Raw genomic sequence first — 22,354 nt, 5'->3', positions numbered from 1 at the left:
GTAACACAGAAATATTTCATGATGGTTATGAACAATCCGAACAATCCGATACAAAACAAAAGGTCAAGTAATCGCAATACTTTTAATAAAACCTTTCACACTAAATGACGATAACTTTAGTTTCGCTTGGGAAGCTCTAAAATCTAGATATGAACAAATAAGGAAGGGCTAAGTTCGGATGTAACCGAACATTATTTACTCTCGCAAAGGTAAACAGTATACTCGTTTGAGATTTCTTTATATATTTTGCTTGATTTGCATGGTGGAAAGTGAAAGAATCAGATGGAATTTTAAATGGTGTTATATGGTAAATAGGCGTGGATGTAATCCGATTTCGCCAATTTTTGCACTATAACATAGAAATATGAAAAGAATGTTATGTACAGAATTTGGTTAAAATAGGCTAATCAGATCCCAAGATATGGGTTTTTACCTAAAAGTGGGTGGTGCCACGCCCACTGTCTTTTTTTGAATGCGGTTCCTATAAAGTATATGGCGTATTTAGTGCTTGATTTATCGCGCTTTTATTAGTTTTTAACAGTACCGTTATATAAGGAGAGGGCGGGCTTGTCACGTGATGTCACCCATTTTCACACTGTCGATAGAAATGCTAAAAAAAATTTGTTCTCAGTGAACTTTGTTATTATAGCTTTAGCCGTTTAGGAGATATGCACATTAAACCTATTAGAGCGCGGTACCACGCCCACTTTACAAACAATTTTAAACCGCACATGCCCCTATTTAATGTGATACTGTATACCAAATAACAGCCTTGTGTCTTGTCGTGGAGCTTAGTTATGGCAATTTATTTGTTTTACGCCCATCTGCAATACCAACCGTCTTACGGTACCAAGAAACATGTGCACAAAGTTTCATAAAGATATCTCAATTTTTACTCAAGTTACAGCTTGCACGGGCGGACAGACAGTCACCCGGATACCAACTCGTATCTTCATCCTGATCATTTATATTATATATACATAACCCTATATCCAACTCGATTAGTTTTAGGTAATACAAACAACCGTTAAGTGAACAAAACTATTATACTCTGCAGCAACATGTTGCGAGAGTATAAAAAGAAAGAATATTGGTGGATAAGCAAGTAATGATACTAATAAACTTACCTAAAATTCAAAAGGAAACAAGTGAATAATTTATCAAACTTCAGTCCACTGCTTAAAATTGTTTGTCAGTTCTATCGACACAAAATAGTATCACCGACAATTAGCTTACAATGTGGCGACAAATGAAAGAATGTTTAATTACCCAATACGAAATTGCAGAAAGGGTAGACAAAAAACTAGTCAGAACGAAATACGTTCAAAACGACCTCAATAGAAGCTTCAATAGACTTCAAGCTAGCAACAACAACTTTAATAGAAGCTTTTTCAAACTTAATCGTTCATATCCAAACAGTATAAACAAACGTCATGCGAACTATTTACAGGATGGCATAACCCTTAAGTCATGTGAAAGATTCATATAATTAAATATTACCGATCGAAACAATTTTGTAAAAGCAAAAAGACTTTTTACAAACTGCTTGTCCGATGCGCATACGCTTAAAGATTTCGAAAGCAAATTCAATTGCGTATATTTCAAATTTTTCCAGCTCACCTCGAAATATCATTAATGTTAAAAGTGGTACCGGATAAATTGCAACAGCAAATCCCAAAATAACAAAACCCCGAAAATTGCCTAGAAGCACCATACTGCTCAAAGCTATTAAAAACCCAAACGCTACACAGCGATAATTAAAGTAGAGTGCTACTACCCATAGCAATCGGCTCCATCGAACACCGAGGAGAACTATTTAAGCTTAGGGCCTTAATAAAATCACAACCATCATTTATAGCGTCTGGGGCACAAAATAGGCTAAAAATTCCAACATAATTGGTCAATTTTGAAATCACGGGAATAAGCGGAAGAATAGTCCAAAACTCAAATAAAACCCGCCCTATTACCCTAATTACCCCTCAAGCGGATAAGCGAATTAAAGTAGAAGCTATAGTCCTACCGCAACTTACTAAAATGCTTCCAAGCTATCACATAAATAGCATGCATTGGCAAAAGGTTTCACACCTAAAGCTGGCAGATCCTAACTGCCACACACCGCTCAAACAAATATTATATTAACAAGCGATCTTATACCCCAAATAATAATTAAAGTTGTTGAAAAAATTTCAAACACCATTCTAGCGCAAAATATCGCGCTTCTAGTAGTTTTTAACAGAACCGTGATATGAGTAGTGGGATTATCATCCGATTTCATCCATTAAACCTATTAGAGGGCCGGGTCACTCCCACTTAAAAAAAAAATTTTAATAGAAGATGCCCCTCATTATTGCATTGGGGATGGGCATCTATGGTTGACGAATTTTTTTGAGTGGGCGTGGCCCTGCATTCTAATAAGTTTAACGTATGTATCTCTTAAACCATATGAGCTATATGCCCTAAATAAGCACCGAAGAAATATTTTTGACTCTTCCTTCCAAAGTGTGAAAATGGATTAAATCGGATTATAACCCCGCCCACTCCCCATATAACGATAGCTGTATTGCCACAAAAAGATAAAATCGGGTAAATATTACCCTTAACTCCCCTATAAACTTCCTTTTAGCCTTATACCATACATATCAGTCAATATGTAAGATATCTTAGCAAAATAACTGAACGTTGTGCCGAAAATATGTGAATTTAGTCTACGAATTACCCCAACTCCCAAATACTACAAATATTGATTTTCGTAATTCTAACAAATTTTATGCCGAACCTGTCGTTCAATGTGTGAGTTATATATTTAAAAATTGCTTGAAAATATGTTATTAAGTATACACCACCAATGTCAAAAGTTAACGCCATCAGGTCAGATCTTTCTTTCCACCAATATATCCTACATAATAATTTCCGACTTTCCACCTGACTTTAAACCATTTAAGTTGGTCAAAATGTGTGATATTTTAATGAAATTAAATGGACACGTTTTCATAAAAATTTAAATATTATATTAATGATTCGGCACTCAATATAAATTAAATTGGTCTAAGTCTAAACCTCATATCCACAATACAATGAATTCCGATTATTTGGTTAACGTTTTTGACATCAACTTAATATTAATATAATATATTGTATTTATATCATTTGATACGATAGGATGATTTAAATATAATTTTAGCTGACGGGGAGTAAATATAACTATGTGAGTCTATGACTTATAATATAACTCAATAAAAATTTGATCGTAATTCATTCACGGAAGAATGTTGAACTCCTTCACTCCTTTTTTTTAATGTAAAGTTTTGCCAACACCTGGAGGTATTTAGCCGGCTTTGATATTTGCAAGTTTCAAGAGTATAAAATGTTCGTTTACACCCGAAATTGATCTATTAATAGATGTTTGACGATGGATATCTCGTAAATGTTCTACTTTCGTTTTATTAATATATCTTTATTTATTGAAATTGCTTGCTCAAAGCTTAACAGTAAGTAATAAAATATTTTGACCTAAAAAAAAAATGTTATAATAATTACTTAAATAAAGTAAAAAAGAATATTATAAGTAATCCAAAATTCTTTTATGATTTCGTCAACTCCAAACGCAGGATTTCAAATTTCCGTCCGCAATGAAATACAAATCTATCATTTCAAGTGACATTGATATTATATCCAATATGTTTGCAGAATTTTTCAAGTCAAACTACTGTAATAATTCTTCCAAAACTTTTTCTTATCAGCAAGTGCTGTGTACTTTAATTAACGCTCCAATTATTTCTGCAGAAGAGGTCCTACTTAATTTAAATAAGTTGAAACCATCTTTCAGTTATGGCCCAGATATGATACCCTCATCTTCCTAAAAAATAGTGCCAAATATATTTACTTGCCTTTGACAAGGGTATTTAATTCCTCTCTTAAACACGGTATATTTCCTTCAATATGGAAACAGTCATTTTTAATTCTTTTGCATAAAAGTGGATTTAGATCCAACATCGAAACCTATAGAGGTATCGCAAAACTATCAGTTATACCTAAACTTTTTGAAGCTATCATCACTGACCATATAACTTTTTCGATTTCTCCGTTAATTTCCTCATTTAAGCATGGATTTCGTAAAGTGAAATTGACTCTAACAAACTGGCTTGAATTTGTAAACCATGTATCATTGAGTTCTAGGGAACATGAGCATACGGATGTTATTTACAGGGACTTTAACAAATCTTTCGATAAAGTAAAGCTCTTGACTTTCATATATAAACTTGATCTTCTGGGCTTTCAGCCAAGACTTCTTCAATGGGTAGCTTCTTATCTTTATAATAGAACACAACGAGTGATATTTAAGGATACTCTCTCAGATACAATTAATGCCTTTTCAATTGTTCCGCAAAGTAATCATCTTGGCCAGATTCAGTTCTTGTTGTTTATTAACGATATCTCTTCTGTAACGGAGTTCTCAAAACTTTATTACACGACGACATAAATCTTTTTAAATCATACACTTCAACTGATGAAAGGCGTTAGAGTCTGTTCAAAAGCAATTTTTACTTTTCGCCTTAGGGCATTTCCGATGGGATTCTAGGGTAAGTCTACCTCCATACACTAGTCGTTTAAAACTTATAAATCTACCTATAAGTTAGGCACGAATTATCGCTTAAGGCAACAAATTATTCTCCGCGGAAATTGGTCAGATCAGATCACTCTATCATATAGCTACCATACAAATTGAACGTTCGGACTAATGTTCTTGTAAGGGGCCTTTGTATTTGTGAAGGGTATTATAGCTTCTTAACTTATATTTATCAACCGAAGTTAACGTTTTTTCTTGTGGTTTTATTGCTTTACTTCCCTTAAAAATGTTTAAGGTGGATTATCAAAAAGAGATTTGGAGTAACAGTGCACGTTCTTCGATACAATATAGCCGACCAATGAAATAAATTTTTATAAAAGAAAATCCTGCGTTAATGCACCAAATAAAACAGGAATTTGCATACCAAGTCTCGAGTCTTTCGCTTTCTCTTTAAATATTATAAGTTTTGAAGTATCTGTATCATATAATATACAAGTATATTTAACAATGATAGATAGGGCGGTTGCAAACGATTTAACCCAAAATAGCTCTTGCAGCAGTTTTTACCTTTTTGATGCAGCCCCAAAAAGTATGAATTCATATCATGCATCAGTATGACCTAATAAAGAAGATTTTTCAATATATGGTTTATCAGGTACAGGGTGTGCCAGTTGACCAATTTGAAAGAATTATAACGAATTTGGAGCACGCTAACTATTTTTGTCCACTCTACTGAGGAGCTCGCTATACTGTGAGACGTCGGCAGCGACACATAGTATTAGTAGCATGCTAGAAGAGTGATTAAATTTCCCTAATTGTAGTTTGACATTCTTGTAGAGAGTAGCGGTAGTAGTAGTAAGGTGGTGTGATGCTAAGACATATGTTTGTGATATAAACTCAACCGAAGAGGCTAAATTTAATATATGGAGTTGATGTGGAAGACGTCAACCTGAGGATCGAGCTTCTATATATTAGAGATATTTGGTCAATCATTTATAATTCCTTTGCATAAAAGTGGATTTAGATCCGACATCGAAACCTATAGAGGTATCGCAAAACTATCAGTTATACCTAAACTTTTTGAAGCTATCATCACTGACCATATAACTTTTTCGATTTCTCCGTTAATTTCCTCATCTCAGCATGGATTTCGTAAAGGGAATTCGACTATAACAAACTTACTTGAATTTGTAAACCATGTATCATTGGGCTTTAGGGAACATAAGCATACGGAAGTTATATACACAGACTTTAGCAAAGCTTTCGATAAAGTAAATATCTCGATTTTCATACATAAACTTGATCTGCTGGGTTTTCAGCCAAGATTCCTTCAATGGGTATCTTCCTATCTTTATAATAGAACACAACGAGTGATATTTGAGGATACACGTTTAGATACAATTAATTTTTCTTCAGGTGTTCCGCAAGGTAGTCATTTTGGCCCGATTATGTTCTTGTTGTTTATTAGCGATATCTCTTCAGTAATAGAGTTCTCAAAAATTTTATTATACGCTGATGACGTAAAGTTTTTAAGTCTAAATTTCAACTGAGGAAAGGTGTCTGTTGCAAACAGACTTAAACAATTTGGTTGCATGAAATGATTTGCCATTGAATCTCAATAAATGCAAGATGATGTGCTTTTCCCGTAGATCTGTGCACCACTCTTCTTATGTAATAAAACACCATATTCTAGAGAACGTTTTTAACTATGTTGATTTGGGAGTTAATATGGACCCTAAGCTTAATTTTAGTCTTCATATTGATACCTTGGTCTTGAAAGCAAAAGGTGTCCTCAGTTTTGTTAAACGTTGGTCTAAAGAATTTACAGATCCGTATATTACTGGAACACTTTATACAACTTTGGTTAGACGTATATTGGAATATGCTTCTGTTGTATGGAACCCAAGCTACTAAATCCATTCTGACAAGTTAGAGTCGGTTCAAAAACAATTTTGCCTTTTCGCCTTAGCGCATTTCCGATGGGATTCTAGGGTAAGTCTACCTCGATACCCTAGTCGTTTAAAACTTATTAATCTGCCTACACTTTCTAGTCGTGGGGAAATGCTTGGCATAATATTCTTAGTGAAAATTTTGAATGGAACTGTTTGCAGTTCTTTTCTCCTGTCTGAAATTAAATTTAATGTCCCGGTTCGCCTTTCGAGGCAGTTTAGACCTTAAACGAGCCATTCCGCCGTATATGTCATCATTTTAATTCTCATTCCAGCACATTTGACTTATCTGACTCACTTTTCAAAATTAAAAAGACTTGATTGTTTTCTCTCAATAAATGAAAATGTAACAAGTTATTATATTGTAACTTTAGATCTTGGCTGTTGAAATTTTTGTTTCTGTAGCTGAGCAGTTTTAGATCTCAACACTTAAAAAACTCTCTTGCCTTTTCTGACTCGGCTAATTCCGCACGTATGCAGATTGCGCCCCTCGCTTCGGTTGGGCGGGAGGGGGTTAATCGTTGGGTTATATATATAAATCTAATTAAAACTAAGCAAGGTAAGCTTAAGGTTCTCGTTGAGCCTGTTTGGTAATACGTTGCTATAGAAGGCTGGTAGATCTTTTCTCTTTAAGCGGGTTTGATTAAAGGACTGTAGCAAGGCATTAGCTAATGGATTTGGATGGTTACGGAGTTTAAGTTAACAGTTCTTTCTGTTGTCATCTACTTCTTTCTTTCCCATAGGAATTCCAAGATTGTTGTGCATGTTCGAATGCACCATAGGGAACTCGTTATAGCTCTAAGGATTTTTGACTGGAACCTCCGTATTAAATCAATGTTAGTTGCACAGGTCGTACCCCCGAGTTGAATACTATACATCCAAATCGGCTTTATTACAGTGGATCTGCGGAGTTTTCCATGAATTTGAATAATATCTGAAACTGAAAATTGCATTAAAAAGCAATACATGGTACTATTACTACAGCAATATTTGGTAGCTTAATTAGTATTTTTGGAGTAATTTTATCGTGTCCTGATAACTTTTTAAGCCCAATTACCTCTTATGGCTATGTTGGAGTCTACCGGCGTTTTAATGTATTTTTTGGGCTTTCCAAAGGGAGTTTTGCTTGTTGGTCGAATTTGGACTCAATTTCCTTATTTAATTTTCAGTGCTGTCTTCCGCACACTTCAGCGCATGCTCATTGGTGCCTGCAGGTTTATTGTGGTACGCGATTTCTGTTTACTATTGCTTCTGCTGAGAGCATCCTTTTCTTCGATTCTCTCCGGCTGTGGCTGCGATGAAATATTTTTCGCATCGTTTGTCTTTTTCGTTGTTAGGTATTGTTGCTGGGTCAACAAAAGTGAAGTAGGCATTCATGGAATGCCTTCGGCCTTGTTGATGAGGCTGCGCAGGACTCATGGTGAGTTATTGTTTTTTTTTTTTTTTGTTTGTTCACTTATTTTTTGTTTATGTTTATTTTTATTATTGTTTGAATAATATGTTTTGGTTTACAATTTTTATTTTTTGTGTTTATATATTTTTGCATCAACTTTGGGACGAATATTATTTGTTTTTTTTTTTGAAAAATTTATTGGTCGCCTTCAAAATAGTCTCCTTCCGCCTGAATACAACGTTTTGCACGTTCAAGCAGGTTATCGAATGACTTTTTTAGGTCATTTGTCGGTATAGCGTTGAGGATGGCGGTCGTCGCCTTTTGGATGGCATCAACGGCCAAATGTAGTTTTCCGAACAAATAAAAATCGCAGGGTGCCATATCAGGCGAATAGGGTGAATGGTTGATGATATGAATGCGATTTTTGGTCAAAAAATCTGTCTGATTCTGAGGTCTTTTTCGTGTTGTTTCTTTCTGTTGCTTTCTGATGCCCAAACTTTCTGTCAAAATACGATAAACCGACGCCGCGGATATTGATAATTCCGATTCCATATATTTAAGCGATGATTTCGGCTCTTTTCAATGAATTCACGCACAATTTCCGTGTTTTTTTCGTTCACAACATCTTTTGGCCGGCCCGAACGTTCGTCGTCTTCCAAGTCCTCCCGTCCCTTTTGAAAACGTTTAAGCCACTCGTGAATACGGCTACGGGATAGACAATCATCGCCATAAACTTGTTTCATCATTTGATGAGTTTTGGTAAAAGTTTTACCAAGTTTAAAACAAAACTTAATGTTGGCTCTTTGTTCGATGCTCATTTTCCGACCGACACTACAAATGTAATGTCACATGTAGCGCGATATCTCAGTTGTTATACAAGTCAGCTGTTACAATATATAAATTTTAAACGACAACACTGAAGAACACACAATTGAGGGATAACAATTTCAGACAGATGGCGCCACTAGAAGCTGCGTTGTTTAATAAGTCCTGGAACTTTTGAATGATACCTTGTATGCTTTATTTATTCGTTTTTCAATGTTAATTTTCCAATTCAGTTTGCTTTTGATTTCAAGCCCTATGTATATTGTAGTGGAAGACAGAGATATTGTTGTACCACTGAGTGAGGGAAGATTAAATTGAGATATTTTTGTTTTACTCGTGAAAAGCATCAGTATAATGGTATAAGGCCGACAGAAAGTTTAAAAATTGTGTATTAGGTATACGGGGTGTAAGGAATGTATTGAGCCATTTTAAATATATTTAGCAATACCACGTACTATTAACATGCCACATACTAATAATTTGTTCCCAAAGTTTCATTGAGGTACACTTACCATCGCCAATATACTTGTATGTATATGGAGTGAAGTCAGCCGGCTGTTCGAAAATCGTGAAATTAGTTATATGTTGGCTAGAACAAGTTTTCTCTCTATTTTATCTATTTCAGGTACAAAGATACATTGTTATTAGTAAAACACGCTCTTTCGCTTTCACTAAGACATCTCACAGGTATATGGCGGCTAACAGAAGTCTTCATCCCATTCAACCCTTTTTTGATATACAGGCATACTGTTATTACGAAAGGATTTGCTCCGAGTTTCAATAACATATCTCACAGATTGACCGATATTTTCTACAAGATGTGCGCTGTAGGAATTGTTGTCCACATATTCGTTATCTGGGTGCTTGAACAGTTGTAGTCTGATTTTGGCAATTTTTGGTTATGAAGTGGCCAACTTTAAGTGGACTTTTCGGCCAAAGTTTTATCCCGATACATTCATTGTTGCTTAATTTGTATACCATACTAGAAAGTGAAAGAATCGGACGGAATTTAAAATTGTGTTACATGAGAAGTGGGCTTGGTTGTAGTGGATTTAGTTGAAATCGGTAAAGCAGGTCCCAAGATATGGTTTTTCACCTAAATATGGCCGGTGCAACGCCCAGCGTCAAATTTTAACACCGGCTCCTACAAATTTCTCTCTTATGATCTCGGGTGTAAAATTTTATGTTTCTGACGCGTTTATTTATTGATTTATCGCGCTTGTAGTAGTTTTTAACAGAAATCTTATGTGGGGTAGACGGTGTTATCACCCGGGATTTGTCCTGAGCAAATTTGGTTATTGTATCTTAAGTGCTTTAGGAGATATGTGCATTAAACCCTTTAGCAAACGGTGCCACGCCCTATTTTTAATTATAATTCCGCAGGTGCTCCTTGCTAGTGCGATTACTTGTGCCAATTTTCAGTTCTGTATCTTAATTTAGTGCTTAGTAACGGCGTGGGCATTGGTAGTTTGCAAACTGACCATCACCTTTTTGCCAAGGAACACGTGTATCAAGTTTCGTCAAAATATCGCAATTTTTACTCGAGTAACTCAACATGGACAGTTGCAAGAGTACAAAAGAAGAGAGAAAACAAGCAAACAAAACAAACATAAATACATACCTATGTGCATATTTATTTAATGCAAATATATTTCTCATACTAAACATAAACATATTAATGATATTAAACATAATATATAATATATACATACAGAAGTGCGATCGGAACATATTATATTTCGTTTCGAGCTCTCATTCTTTTGGAAAAATATAGAAACGTACCTTAGATATACATACGCCATAGAATCTGTCCCTCTGTCTATACCCTTTAACCTTACATTGGGTACTTTCGAACTAAAATTATTAAATAATCCAATTCCAAAAAAAAAAATAAAAAGAGTGCTCTAAATTTCTAATATAATTAAACGAAGGTGTAAAGCGTATTTAAATATATCAAAAATTAAATATTCCAAATCAACAAAAAAATCTCTGAAAAGAAAAAAAATATTGAATAAAATTGTTTTCCAACACTATACAATTGTGTAGGTATTTACATTTAAATACCTACATAAGAACATATATACACATACTCGAAGTCCATATTGGCATCTATCCGGCAATATCCCTTGTTCTTTGTAAACCAAAAACAAGCAGGATGGCACAAAAACAAACTAATACACAAAGGGCATTGATCTCTTCAACGAGCTCTCAATTGCAAAAGAACAACAATAAGTACATACACACTTACAAGTCCATATATAGGTATTCCCTATTCAACATAAGGACGTAAAAGTATAATCAAATAGAAAATAGTTAAATTAAATAAAGTAAGTACAAAACGATATTCATAAAATTTAATACGCGTTATTTATTAACCAAAAAACTCTCATTTACCTGAAAAAGTATTCGGTTTAAAATTATATATACTTTATAGCTTTATTTAAATCTGCTTACAACAAGTTTTTATCCATTTTGACTCATATTTTAAAATATAATATAACAAAATTTATAAATGACGACCAAAATCCAAATACACCTGCAGGAGCAACACGCTCAAAACAGGTTGTTAAATTGATTTCAGAAAGTGATAGTTTAATAAAATACTGCACTAAATTTTCGTCTTCACCAATTCAAGAAAACTCTGATCGATAACATCGATAAAAGAAATTAAAAAGAAAAAACTTGACAATATTTGGACACGACTCCAAGTGGCTTATGACGCCATAGTAGAATCTGACGATTCAGATTTACCACAAAATTTTAAATCATCGGCTTACGCAATATACTAAAACTGCTTAGACCCGAATGAATCTACAAAAGTTATGATCTCCGATCAAATAAAGCTAATGAAAGCAATTGCACCTACTCTAGATCCGAGAGTAGTGCTGCTACAAATACAAAGTCAAGAGGCAAGTTCAGGCATTCATCTCAAGGCGTCCGCATGTAACACAGAAATATTTCATGATGGCTATGAACAATCCAAACAATCCGATACAAAACAAAAGGTCAAGTAATCGTAATACTTGTAATAAAACCGTTCGCACTAAATGACGATAACTTTAATTTCGCTTGGGCGAGCTTGGCTAAAATCTAGATATGAACAAATAGGAAGGGCTAAGTTCGGATGTAACCGAACATTATATACTCTCGCAAAGGTAAACGGTATATGCGTTTGAGATTTCTTTATATATTTTGCATGGTGGAAAGTGAAAGAATCAGATGGAATTTTAAATGGTGTTATAAGGTAAATAGGCGTGGATGCTATCCGATTTCGCCCATTTTCGCACTATAACATAGAAATATGAGAAGAATTTTATGTACAGAATTTGGTTAAAATAGGCTAATCAGATCCCAAGATATGGGTTTTCACCTAAAAGTGGGTGGTGCCACACCCACTGTCTTTTTTTGAATGCGGTTCCTATAAAGTATAAGGCGTATTTAGTGCTTGATTTATCGCGCTTTTATTAGTTTTTAACAGTACCGTTATATAAGGAGAGGGCGGGGTTGTCACGTGGTGTCACCCATTTTCACACCGTCGATCGAAATGCTAAAAAAATTTGTTCTCAGTGAATTTTGTTATTATAGCTTTAGCCGTTTAGGAGATATGCACATTAAACCTATTAGAGCGCGGTACCATGCCGACTTTACAAACAATTTTAAACCGCACTACCCCTATTTAATGTGATACTGTATGCCAAATAACAGCCTTGTGTCTTGTCGTGGAGCTTAGTTATGGCAATTTATTTGTTTTACGCCCATCTGCAATACCAACCGTCTTACGGTACCAAGAAACATGTGCACCAAGTTTCATAAAGATATCTCAATTTTTACTCAAGTTACAGCTTGCACGGGCGGACAGACAGGCGGACAGACAGTCACCCGGATACCAACTCGTCTCTTCATCCTGATCATTTATATATACATAACCCTATATCTAACTCGATTAGTTTTAGGTAATACAAACAACCGTTAAGTGAACAAAACTATTATACTCTGCAGCAACATGTTGCGAGAGTATAAAAAGAAAGAATATTGGTGGATAAGCAAGTAATGATACTAATGAACGTACCTAAAATTCAAAAGGAAACAAGTGAATAATTTATCAAACTTCAGTCCACTGTTTCAAATTGTTTGTCAGTTCTATCGACACAAAATAGTATCACCGACAATTAGCTTACAATGTGGCGACAAATGAAAGAATTTTTAATTATCCAATTCGAAATTGCAGAAAGGGTAGACAAAAAACTAGTTAGAACGAAAAACGTTCAAAACGACCTCAATAGAAGCTTCAATAGACTTCAAGCTAGCAACAACAACTTTAATAGAAGCTTTTTTAAAAATTCTTCGTTCATATCCAAACAGTATAAACAAACGTCATGCGAACTATTTACAGGATGGCATAACCCTTAAGTCATGCAAAAGATTTTTGACTTTAAACCATTTACGTTGGTCAAAATGTGTGATATTTTAATGAAATTAAATGGACACGCTTTCATAAAAATTAAAATATTATATTAATGATTCGGCACTCAATATAAATTAAATTGGTCTTAGTCTAAACATCGTATCCCTAATACAATGAATTCCGATTATTTGGTTAACGTTTTTGACCTCAACTTAATATTAATATAATATATTGTATTTATATGATTTGATAGGATAGGATGATTTCAATATAATTTTAGCTGACGGGGAGTAAATATAACTATGTGAGTCTATGACTTATAATATAACTAAATAAGAACTTGATCGTTTATTCATTCACGGAAGAATGTTGAACTCCTTCACTACATTTTTTTTAATGTAAAGTTTTGCCAGCATCTGGAGGTATTTAGCCGGCTTTGATATTTGCAAGTTCCAAGAGTATAAGATGTTCGTTTACACCCGAAATTGATCTATTAATAGATGTTTGACGATGGATATCTCGTACATGTTCTACTTTCTTTTTATTAATATATCTCTATTTATTGAAATTGCTTGCTCAAAGCTTAACAGTAAGTAATAAAATCTTAAATCTAATTAAAACTAAGCAAGGTAAGCTTAAGGTTCTAGTTGAGCCTGTTTGGTAATACGTTGCTCTAGAAGGCTAGTAGATCTTTTCTCTTTAAGCGGGTTTGATTAAAGGACTGTAGCAAGGCATTAGCTAATGGATTTGGATGGTTACGGAGTTTAAGTTAACAGTTCTTTCTGCTGTCATCTACTTCTTTCTTACCCATAGGAATGCCAAGATCGTTGTAAATGTTCGAATGCACCATGGTGAACTAGTTATAGCTCTAAGGATGTTTGACTGGAACCTCCGTATTAAATCAAAGTTAGTTGCACAGGTCGTACCCCCCAGTTGAATACCATACATCCAAATCGGCTTTATAACAGTGGATCTGCGGAGTTTTCCATGAATTTGAATAATATCCGAAACTGAAAATTGCATTAAAAAGCAATACTTGGTACTATTACTACAGCAATATTTGGTAGCTTAATTAGCATTTTTGGAGTAATTTTATCGTGTCCTGATGACTTTTTGGAGTTTAACGGCGATTTAATGTATTTTTTGGGCTTTCCAAAGGGAGTTTCGCTTGTTGGTCGAATTTGGACTCAATTTCCTTATATAATTTTCAGTGCTGTCTTCCGCACACTGCAGCGCATGCTCATTGGTGCCTGCAGGTTTATTGTGGTACGCGATTTCTGTTTACTATTGCTTCTGCTGAGAGCATCCTTTGCTTCGATTTTCTCCGGCTGTGGCTGTGATAAAATATTTTTCTCATCGTTTGTCTTTTTTGTTGTTAGGTATTGTTGCTGGGTCAACAAAAGTGAAGTAGGCATTCATGGAATGCCTTCGGCCTTGTTGCTGAGGCTGCGCAGGTCTCATGGTGATTTATTGTTTTTTTTTTTTATTTGTTCACTTATTATTTGTTTATGTTTATTTTTATTATTGTTTGAATAATATGTTTTGGTTTACACTTTTTATTTTTTGTGTTTATATATTTTTGCATCAACTTTGGGAGAATGTAGACTGATTTGTATATTTAGCCGGTTAAGGATGGCGCTATGCCCATAATCTTCCTGGTGTTAACCTCCTAATACTTTAATTCTGATTGCAGAACTAGCTAATACTTTCCGAGTATACGCGTCTATGGGCAGTTGATGCAGGAGCATATTAAGCGCTTCGTTCGAATATGACATAAAGCGCCGGTAACCCCTGCAGAAGCTGCTCTTTGTACTTCATTTAGTTTTCTGATATTGTATTATTTTGTTAACGCTGCTCACTGAACATGTGACAAATAAGTTATATTTGGGCCCAGTTCATTCTTTTCCAGGTTTTATATTATATAATAGGCCATATATATTTTATTGTTTCGTTTTTCAATGTTAATTTTCCAATTCAGTTTGCTATTGATTTCAAACCCTAGGTATTTTGCAGTGGAAGACAGAGATATTGTTGTACCACTAAGTGAGGAAAGATTAAATTGAGATATTTTTGTTTTGCTCGTGAAAAGCATCAGTCTCGTTTTACTAGGATTTGCACTTAGTCCGTTGTTCGCGGCATATAAGTGTAAGCTTCATAGGGCTCTTTCTATAATCTCGCTGATTGTGGAGGGAAACATCCCTAATACCATCAACAATATTTCGTCTGCATATGCTATTGCTTTCACTCCTCCTCCATTGAGTTGAAGTAGTATTCTTCGTTCATATCCAAACAGTATAAACAAACGTCATGCGAACTATTTACAGGATGGCATAACCCTTAAGTCATGCAAAAGATTTTTGACTTTAAACCATTTACGTTGGTCAAAATGTGTGATATTTTAATGAAATTAAATGGACACGCTTTCATAAAAATTAAAATATTATATTAATGATTCGGCACTCAATATAAATTAAATTGGTCTTAGTCTAAACATCGTATCCCTAATACAATGAATTCCGATTATTTGGTTAACGTTTTTGACCTCAACTTAATATTAATATAATATATTGTATTTATATGATTTGATAGGATAGGATGATTTCAATATAATTTTAGCTGACGGGGAGTAAATATAACTATGTGAGTCTATGACTTATAATATAACTAAATAAGAACTTGATCGTTTATTCATTCACGGAAGAATGTTGAACTCCTTCACTACATTTTTTTTAATGTAAAGTTTTGCCAGCATCTGGAGGTATTTAGCCGGCTTTGATATTTGCAAGTTCCAAGAGTATAAGATGTTCGTTTACACCCGAAATTGATCTATTAATAGATGTTTGACGATGGATATCTCGTACATGTTCTACTTTCTTTTTATTAATATATCTCTATTTATTGAAATTGCTTGCTCAAAGCTTAACAGTAAGTAATAAAATCTTAAATCTAATTAAAACTAAGCAAGGTAAGCTTAAGGTTCTAGTTGAGCCTGTTTGGTAATACGTTGCTCTAGAAGGCTAGTAGATCTTTTCTCTTTAAGCGGGTTTGATTAAAGGACTGTAGCAAGGCATTAGCTAATGGATTTGGATGGTTACGGAGTTTAAGTTAACAGTTCTTTCTGCTGTCATCTACTTCTTTCTTACCCATAGGAATGCCAAGATCGTTGTAAATGTTCGAATGCACCATGGTGAACTAGTTATAGCTCTAAGGATGTTTGACTGGAACCTCCGTATTAAATCAAAGTTAGTTGCACAGGTCGTACCCCCCAGTTGAATACCATACATCCAAATCGGCTTTATAACAGTGGATCTGCGGAGTTTTCCATGAATTTGAATAATATCCGAAACTGAAAATTGCATTAACAAGCAATACTTGGTACTATTACTACAGCAATATTTGGTAGTTTAATTAGCATTTTTGGAGTAATTTTATCGTGTCCTGATGACTTTTTGGAGTTTAACGGCGATTTAATGTATTTTTTGGGCTTTCCAAAGGGAGTTTCGCTTGTTGGTCGAATTTGGACTCAATTTCCTTATATAATTTTCAGTGCTGTCTTCCGCACACTGCAGCGCATGCTCATTGGTGCCTGCAGGTTTATTGTGGTACGCGATTTCTGTTTACTATTGCTTCTGCTGAGAGCATCCTTTGCTTCGATTTTCTCCGGCTGTGGCTGTGATAAAATATTTTTCTCATCGTTTGTCTTTTTTGTTGTTAGGTATTGTTGCTGGGTCAACAAAAGTGAAGTAGGCATTCATGGAATGCCTTCGGCCTTGTTGCTGAGGCTGCGCAGGTCTCATGGTGATTTATTGTTTTTTTTTTTTTATTTGTTCACTTATTATTTGTTTATGTTTATTTTTATTATTGTTTGAATAATATGTTTTGGTTTACACTTTTTATTTTTTGTGTTTATATATTTTTGCATCAACTTTGGGAGAATGTAGACTGATTTGTATATTTAGCCGGTTAAGGATGGCGCTATGCCCATAATCTTCCTGGTGTTAACCTCCTAATACTTTAATTCTGATTGCAGAACTAGCTAATACTTTCCGAGTATACGCGTCTATGGGCAGTTGATGCAGGAGCATATTAAGCGCTTCGTTCGAATATGACATAAAGCGCCGGTAACCCCTGCAGAAGCTGCTCTTTGTACTTCATTTAGTTTTCTGATATTGTATTATTTTGTTAACGCTGCTCACTGAACATGTGACAAATAAGTTATATTTGGGCCCAGTTCATTCTTTTCCAGGTTTTATATTATATAATAGGCCATATATATTTTATTGTTTCGTTTTTCAATGTTAATTTTCCAATTCAGTTTGCTATTGATTTCAAACCCTAGGTATTTTGCAGTGGAAGACAGAGATATTGTTGTACCACTAAGTGAGGAAAGATTAAATTGAGATATTTTTGTTTTGCTCGTGAAAAGCATCAGTCTCGTTTTACTAGGATTTGCACTTAGTCCGTTGTTCGCGGCATATAAGTGTAAGCTTCATAGGGCTCTTTCTATAATCTCGCTGATTGTGGAGGGAAACATCCCTAATACCATCAACAATATTTCGTCTGCATATGCTATTGCTTTCACTCCTCCTCCATTGAGTTGAAGTAGTATTCCATTCAGCAGCACCACCCATAAAATCGGGACAGGGATACCTCCTCTAGCAGTGCCTCTACTTACGTGTCTTGTGCGTGTCGCTGAGCCATTTGATACTATTATAATTTGGTTCATAAGCATCCATCGTGTCTATCTGCGAATAATGTCGTCTATGTCGACATGCGACATTAATGAATAATCGTGCTTAGTTCTATATTGTTGAAGGCTCCTTCTATGTCCAGAAAAGCAGCCATTGTATAATGTTTATGATGTACTAGTTTCGGTTGGTCGACCATTTACTGATGCATGTTGGGCATTCGATACGCTATCTCCTAGGATTGCTCCTAAATGTATATCCTTCAGCCTTTGTAGAACCTTCAGCATTAAGGAGGTGAGGCTTATAGGTTTTAAGTCTTTTGCGTTACCGGTTTTGGCAGGTACCAACAAAAATAAATCAATGGAAAAAATAATTTTGTGTACTTTTTATAAAAGCCAATTTATTTGATGTTCATTTAAGGGTATTAAGTATGTAGTTTTATGAAAATAAATGTTATTAAATTTCTGACAATAACATATAAACAAAGCAAAACATATCGACGAATAAAAAATCCATTAGAAAAAGTCTGCGTACAGGGTAAATAGGTCGAGCAAAGATATTCTTCCACCGAATTGTTGTTAAAATTTAATAGAAAATCGGATATCCCCAACAGCTTAAAACTTCCGCTAAAGGTGTTGGCATGAAATAGACAAGTTCAGAAGTTTCTGTCGAAAGTATGTGAGTCCATTCCTTTTTCAGCACATCCTTGAGCATATCCTTTAAGGAAATTGGGCATTGGCAGATTTTACGATCCTGTGAAGATTCAAATTTGGTAGTTCTTGTGGTGTTTGAAGCTGTTTGGGAACGTTGTAGAGTAACCAAAGCAAGCTTAACTATGTCTATGCTGTATGCGTCGGGTCGTTATCTTGTAGAATACCAGTCACTTCCAAGACACAATTCTCCCGCTATTTGTTTCAGATTTGTTTTAAGATATTAAGGTATGCAGGTTAAATAGCCTTGGTGGACTCTATAACTGCCATTCGGCCTACACCATTACTAGCTATATACCCCCATATCATTACTTGTTCACCACCGTGCTTCACAGCATTAATCAAAGTTTCCTTATCGAGTGCCTTGCTCGGTTTTTGACATAAAATCTTTCGGCCTTTGAGACTCAAAACTTGTTTTCATCGGACAAAATTATCTTCTGCCAAAACTCTCAGGGCTTGTTTAAGTCCTCTTTCGCGATAGCATTATGCACTTGTCTATTTACTGACGATATGAATAACCTCCTGTGTGGTATTGGGTAAAAAACCTGGTTTTTATTTATTTAATTTTGCGATTCGTATAAGTGCTGAGGGACTTCTAAATTTTTCTTAAAATTCTGAGCGATTTTGTTTGAATTATTTTGGGGGTTTTGCTTAATTTTTTCTGTCACATGGTTACGTGTTTCACGCTTTGGTCGGCCTGTACGTTACGAGATATAAAAAAGCCGGTATTTTTGTAATTTTTTATTATTCATTTTATGGAAGAATGGGTTTTTTTAACAGTTAGACCGATTTCACCGTATGTTTTTCCTTCTTCTAAAAGTTTAATCATTATTTCCTTTTCAGAGGATACGTTAGTTTTCTTTTGGGCGAGATTCGATGTTGTAAATTTAATAACAAACTGAAGAAAACAAAAATCGTTTAAAATTGCTACTTTTACATAAACAAGTAAAACTATAAGAGAAAAATTTTCATTTTACTACAATACTTGTACGCAGACTTCTGCGTTGCGAAATGACAATTATGTGAAAAATTTATTGATATAACTATGATATCAGATTTTCACTGCTTTAAACTCTATGAGATTCTGAACAGACTAGTAATAGAGCACCTAATGTGATTTTATTCTAAAATTTAGTGTGTAAAAGATATTTTTTAACAAGAGAAAATAAGACATAAGCGTGTACGCAGACTTTTTCTGCCTAGTGTATATCTTTTCAAGTCTTGGAAAAGTCTGTTCTTTTAACTTCTGAAGAAGCTTTTTCTTCTTCTTACTTACTATGATGCCGTATTGATCTGCTGTATTTACGAGTAGCTGAGGTTGTACCTCAGCTGCAGTATGCTGATAACCAGGGAAGAGAGAATTCATAAATAGGATATATTGATACGATACTTTTACAATGTCTTCCTTAGTCTGGCGGATTCTTTGCAGCTTTCTAGCGATGTGCAGAAAAACTGTCATGAGTCTGCGTTTGCTTTCCTGGCTGCTGTTTGGTATGGCTTCAAGATATCTTTGTAAGGTTGCTAAATTTTGGTCCCTATAACTATCATTGAAAGCTTTTCTCACTTGTATTATAAGGTTCTTGAGGTCAACGTTCCAGCAAAGAGCGACTTCGTCTGTTGAAGAACCGTTATCCATTTCTGTTTATAGCGTAAGATCCAAGACTTTCTCTCAGCCCTAAAAATGTACCGAGCTTGGAAAAATTAATGTTGGCTTAGATTGCTATTTAGAATATATTGTAAAAGCTACTCACCCATGGTGTTTATGTTGGAGCTTACCCATATGGTGTGGCTTGCGTTGGCGTCACGCCGCATTATAATATTATCCTTACTGTTCCCCTTTGTTAGTCATGAGGGCGATTCTGGTGGCAGGTCCCCGTCATGGGCCATGTATGAAACCAGAAAAAAGTTACCTCTTTTTTCTTTCCCTTTACCATTGTGGTATATGGGTACCATGTCCTTGGCTTACTTTCATTTTGTTTTTAAAAAATTTTGTTGCTACTTCTATTTTGCCTTTTGATTGAGTTCTCTTTCAATTAAGCTGATGTCGACGCCCCTCTCATATAAGATAGTTGTTAGATCCGCTGTAGCACTTTTCGAGTGCTGCAGATCAATCTGCACGCACCTAAGTATTTAGGGCATCTTGGTGTTCTCATATTGTAACATTCTTTAGTAACTGGCGTCGTCAACCTCTTTTGTATCGTCTTCGTCAGCCGCTTCGTCGACTTGAAATATGTGCATCCTAGCCTTTCCCATACCAAAGCTGATTTTATTATCAGATGTTGATACAGCTCCTATCGACTTAGATTTATTTTTCAGCTTGATGCGCCTTAGGAGCTTTTCGCCACCTCTCTCGTGTATGGTGCTTGGTGAGGAGAAGTTTCCGTCAATGAAAGCCGCCTGCAGGTTGTCTCTAGCAACATCACTGAAGTGCCTTACAATTACTGCATTGTTCTTATCTGTTAATTGTCTGGGTTTTTTGTTCAAATTTGCCGTCTCTTCATTTTGTGAGCGATTCCTTTTCTGGGAACCGCTTAGCTTGCTGGTTTCGACAGCAGGATCTGATTGTTTCCTTTTCAAGAAACTGGCGCTGGCACTTTAACATGATACCGGCTTGTTCTGTTTCGTTTGATATATTTGCTACCTTTATTTAAATTTAAAGGTCACTCCAATCGTGTAGATTCCTTTCTTTGCTGAGCGGTTTACCTGATTTCTTAATAATTTTGCTTTATCATAGTATTAAAGGGATAACTGAGAAATAATATGTATAGGTACACAATAATAATATTCCGATTGCTCTAGATTGTGAAGGACTCTTTGATATTAACCAAAGTAACGAGTTTTCTTTTGTAAAGATAAACGGATCGGCAAACAGATATTGTGAAATTAATTCGTCTCGTCGTTTGTGAGAGTTAAACAAAAATATTAATGGCATTTCCTTACTTGTGTTCAAGTGACGAGTTTGATTAGTTTTCAAATCACATCGAGCAGTTCTTATCAGAGTTACATTGCACATTTGTTTCTGATTTAGTAGTAGTAAAAACAACTTTAAACAATATGAGTAGGCATTAGTTAGAATAAATATAACTGAATTTAATAAAATGATCTAATAGAATTAATAAAATTATTGCTTGCTATTAAATACGTTTTTAACTATTAATATTACTCAGGATATTGAAATTTTTGACCTGGAAGACTTCAAATATAATGGTGTTAACATTACGGCCTTTCGCCTAGTAGACGTGGAAAGCCAACGCTATAAAGAAGTTATCGAACAAATGAAAAAATTACCTCATAGCGGATTGGACTACATAAATGAGAAGCCATATATACAGGTATGAAACTTTTAAATATTCGGAATTTTTTGTTTTATATACACGTAGAAAAATTTTATCCGACACACCATTTCTTTGCACATTTTATATGCTCAAGAAAGCATGTCCACATCGTTTTAGTAATTTACGGTTGCTTGTAGCATCTAAAAAAAGTAGGGATTTATGTAGAGTATTGTTAAGTGTGCATACTTTCCGAATAATAACACGGTCTGACGTTAAAATAGATCAAATCGATTCTTCTTATGAGGTGTGGCATGACTTTCCTGTCGACTTTATATCGTATATATCAATCAGAATTTATAATATTTTAATGAAATTATATGGATATATTTATTTGCACATCATGTGTTTTAATGCAGCATTAAAATTGTAGAAATTTGTCCATATGTTCAACCAACCCTAATGTATTATACACATAGACGACGGCAGAAGACAGGAAGTATCTGTCAAATATTGAAATAAGTTAGGTGACAAAATGATAAGGT

The 22,354-nt window shown here is 34.8% G+C and overlaps 1 protein-coding gene across 5 annotated transcripts in view; it reads left to right on the top strand.

The window, feature by feature from the left end:
• The window catches only part of LOC106624584 (glutamate receptor ionotropic, kainate 2), a 1,058,023-nt gene that overhangs the window by 221,425 nt on the left and 814,244 nt on the right, over positions 1 to 22,354 (top strand). For all 5 annotated transcript variants that reach the window (XM_070112613.1, XM_070112614.1, XM_070112612.1 and 2 more), the window contains one exon: positions 21,705 to 21,869. In XM_070112613.1, the coding sequence (XP_069968714.1) occupies positions 21,705 to 21,869 (165 nt within the window). The remainder of the gene's footprint in view (positions 1 to 21,704; positions 21,870 to 22,354) is intronic.

This window comes from Bactrocera oleae, chromosome X (assembly GCF_042242935.1).
Source record: "Bactrocera oleae isolate idBacOlea1 chromosome X, idBacOlea1, whole genome shotgun sequence".
In the NCBI taxonomy this organism is placed as follows: Eukaryota; Metazoa; Arthropoda; class Insecta; order Diptera; family Tephritidae; genus Bactrocera; species Bactrocera oleae.
The sequence above is the reverse complement of the archived record's forward strand: the minus strand, read 5'-3'. Positions and strand labels throughout refer to the sequence as shown.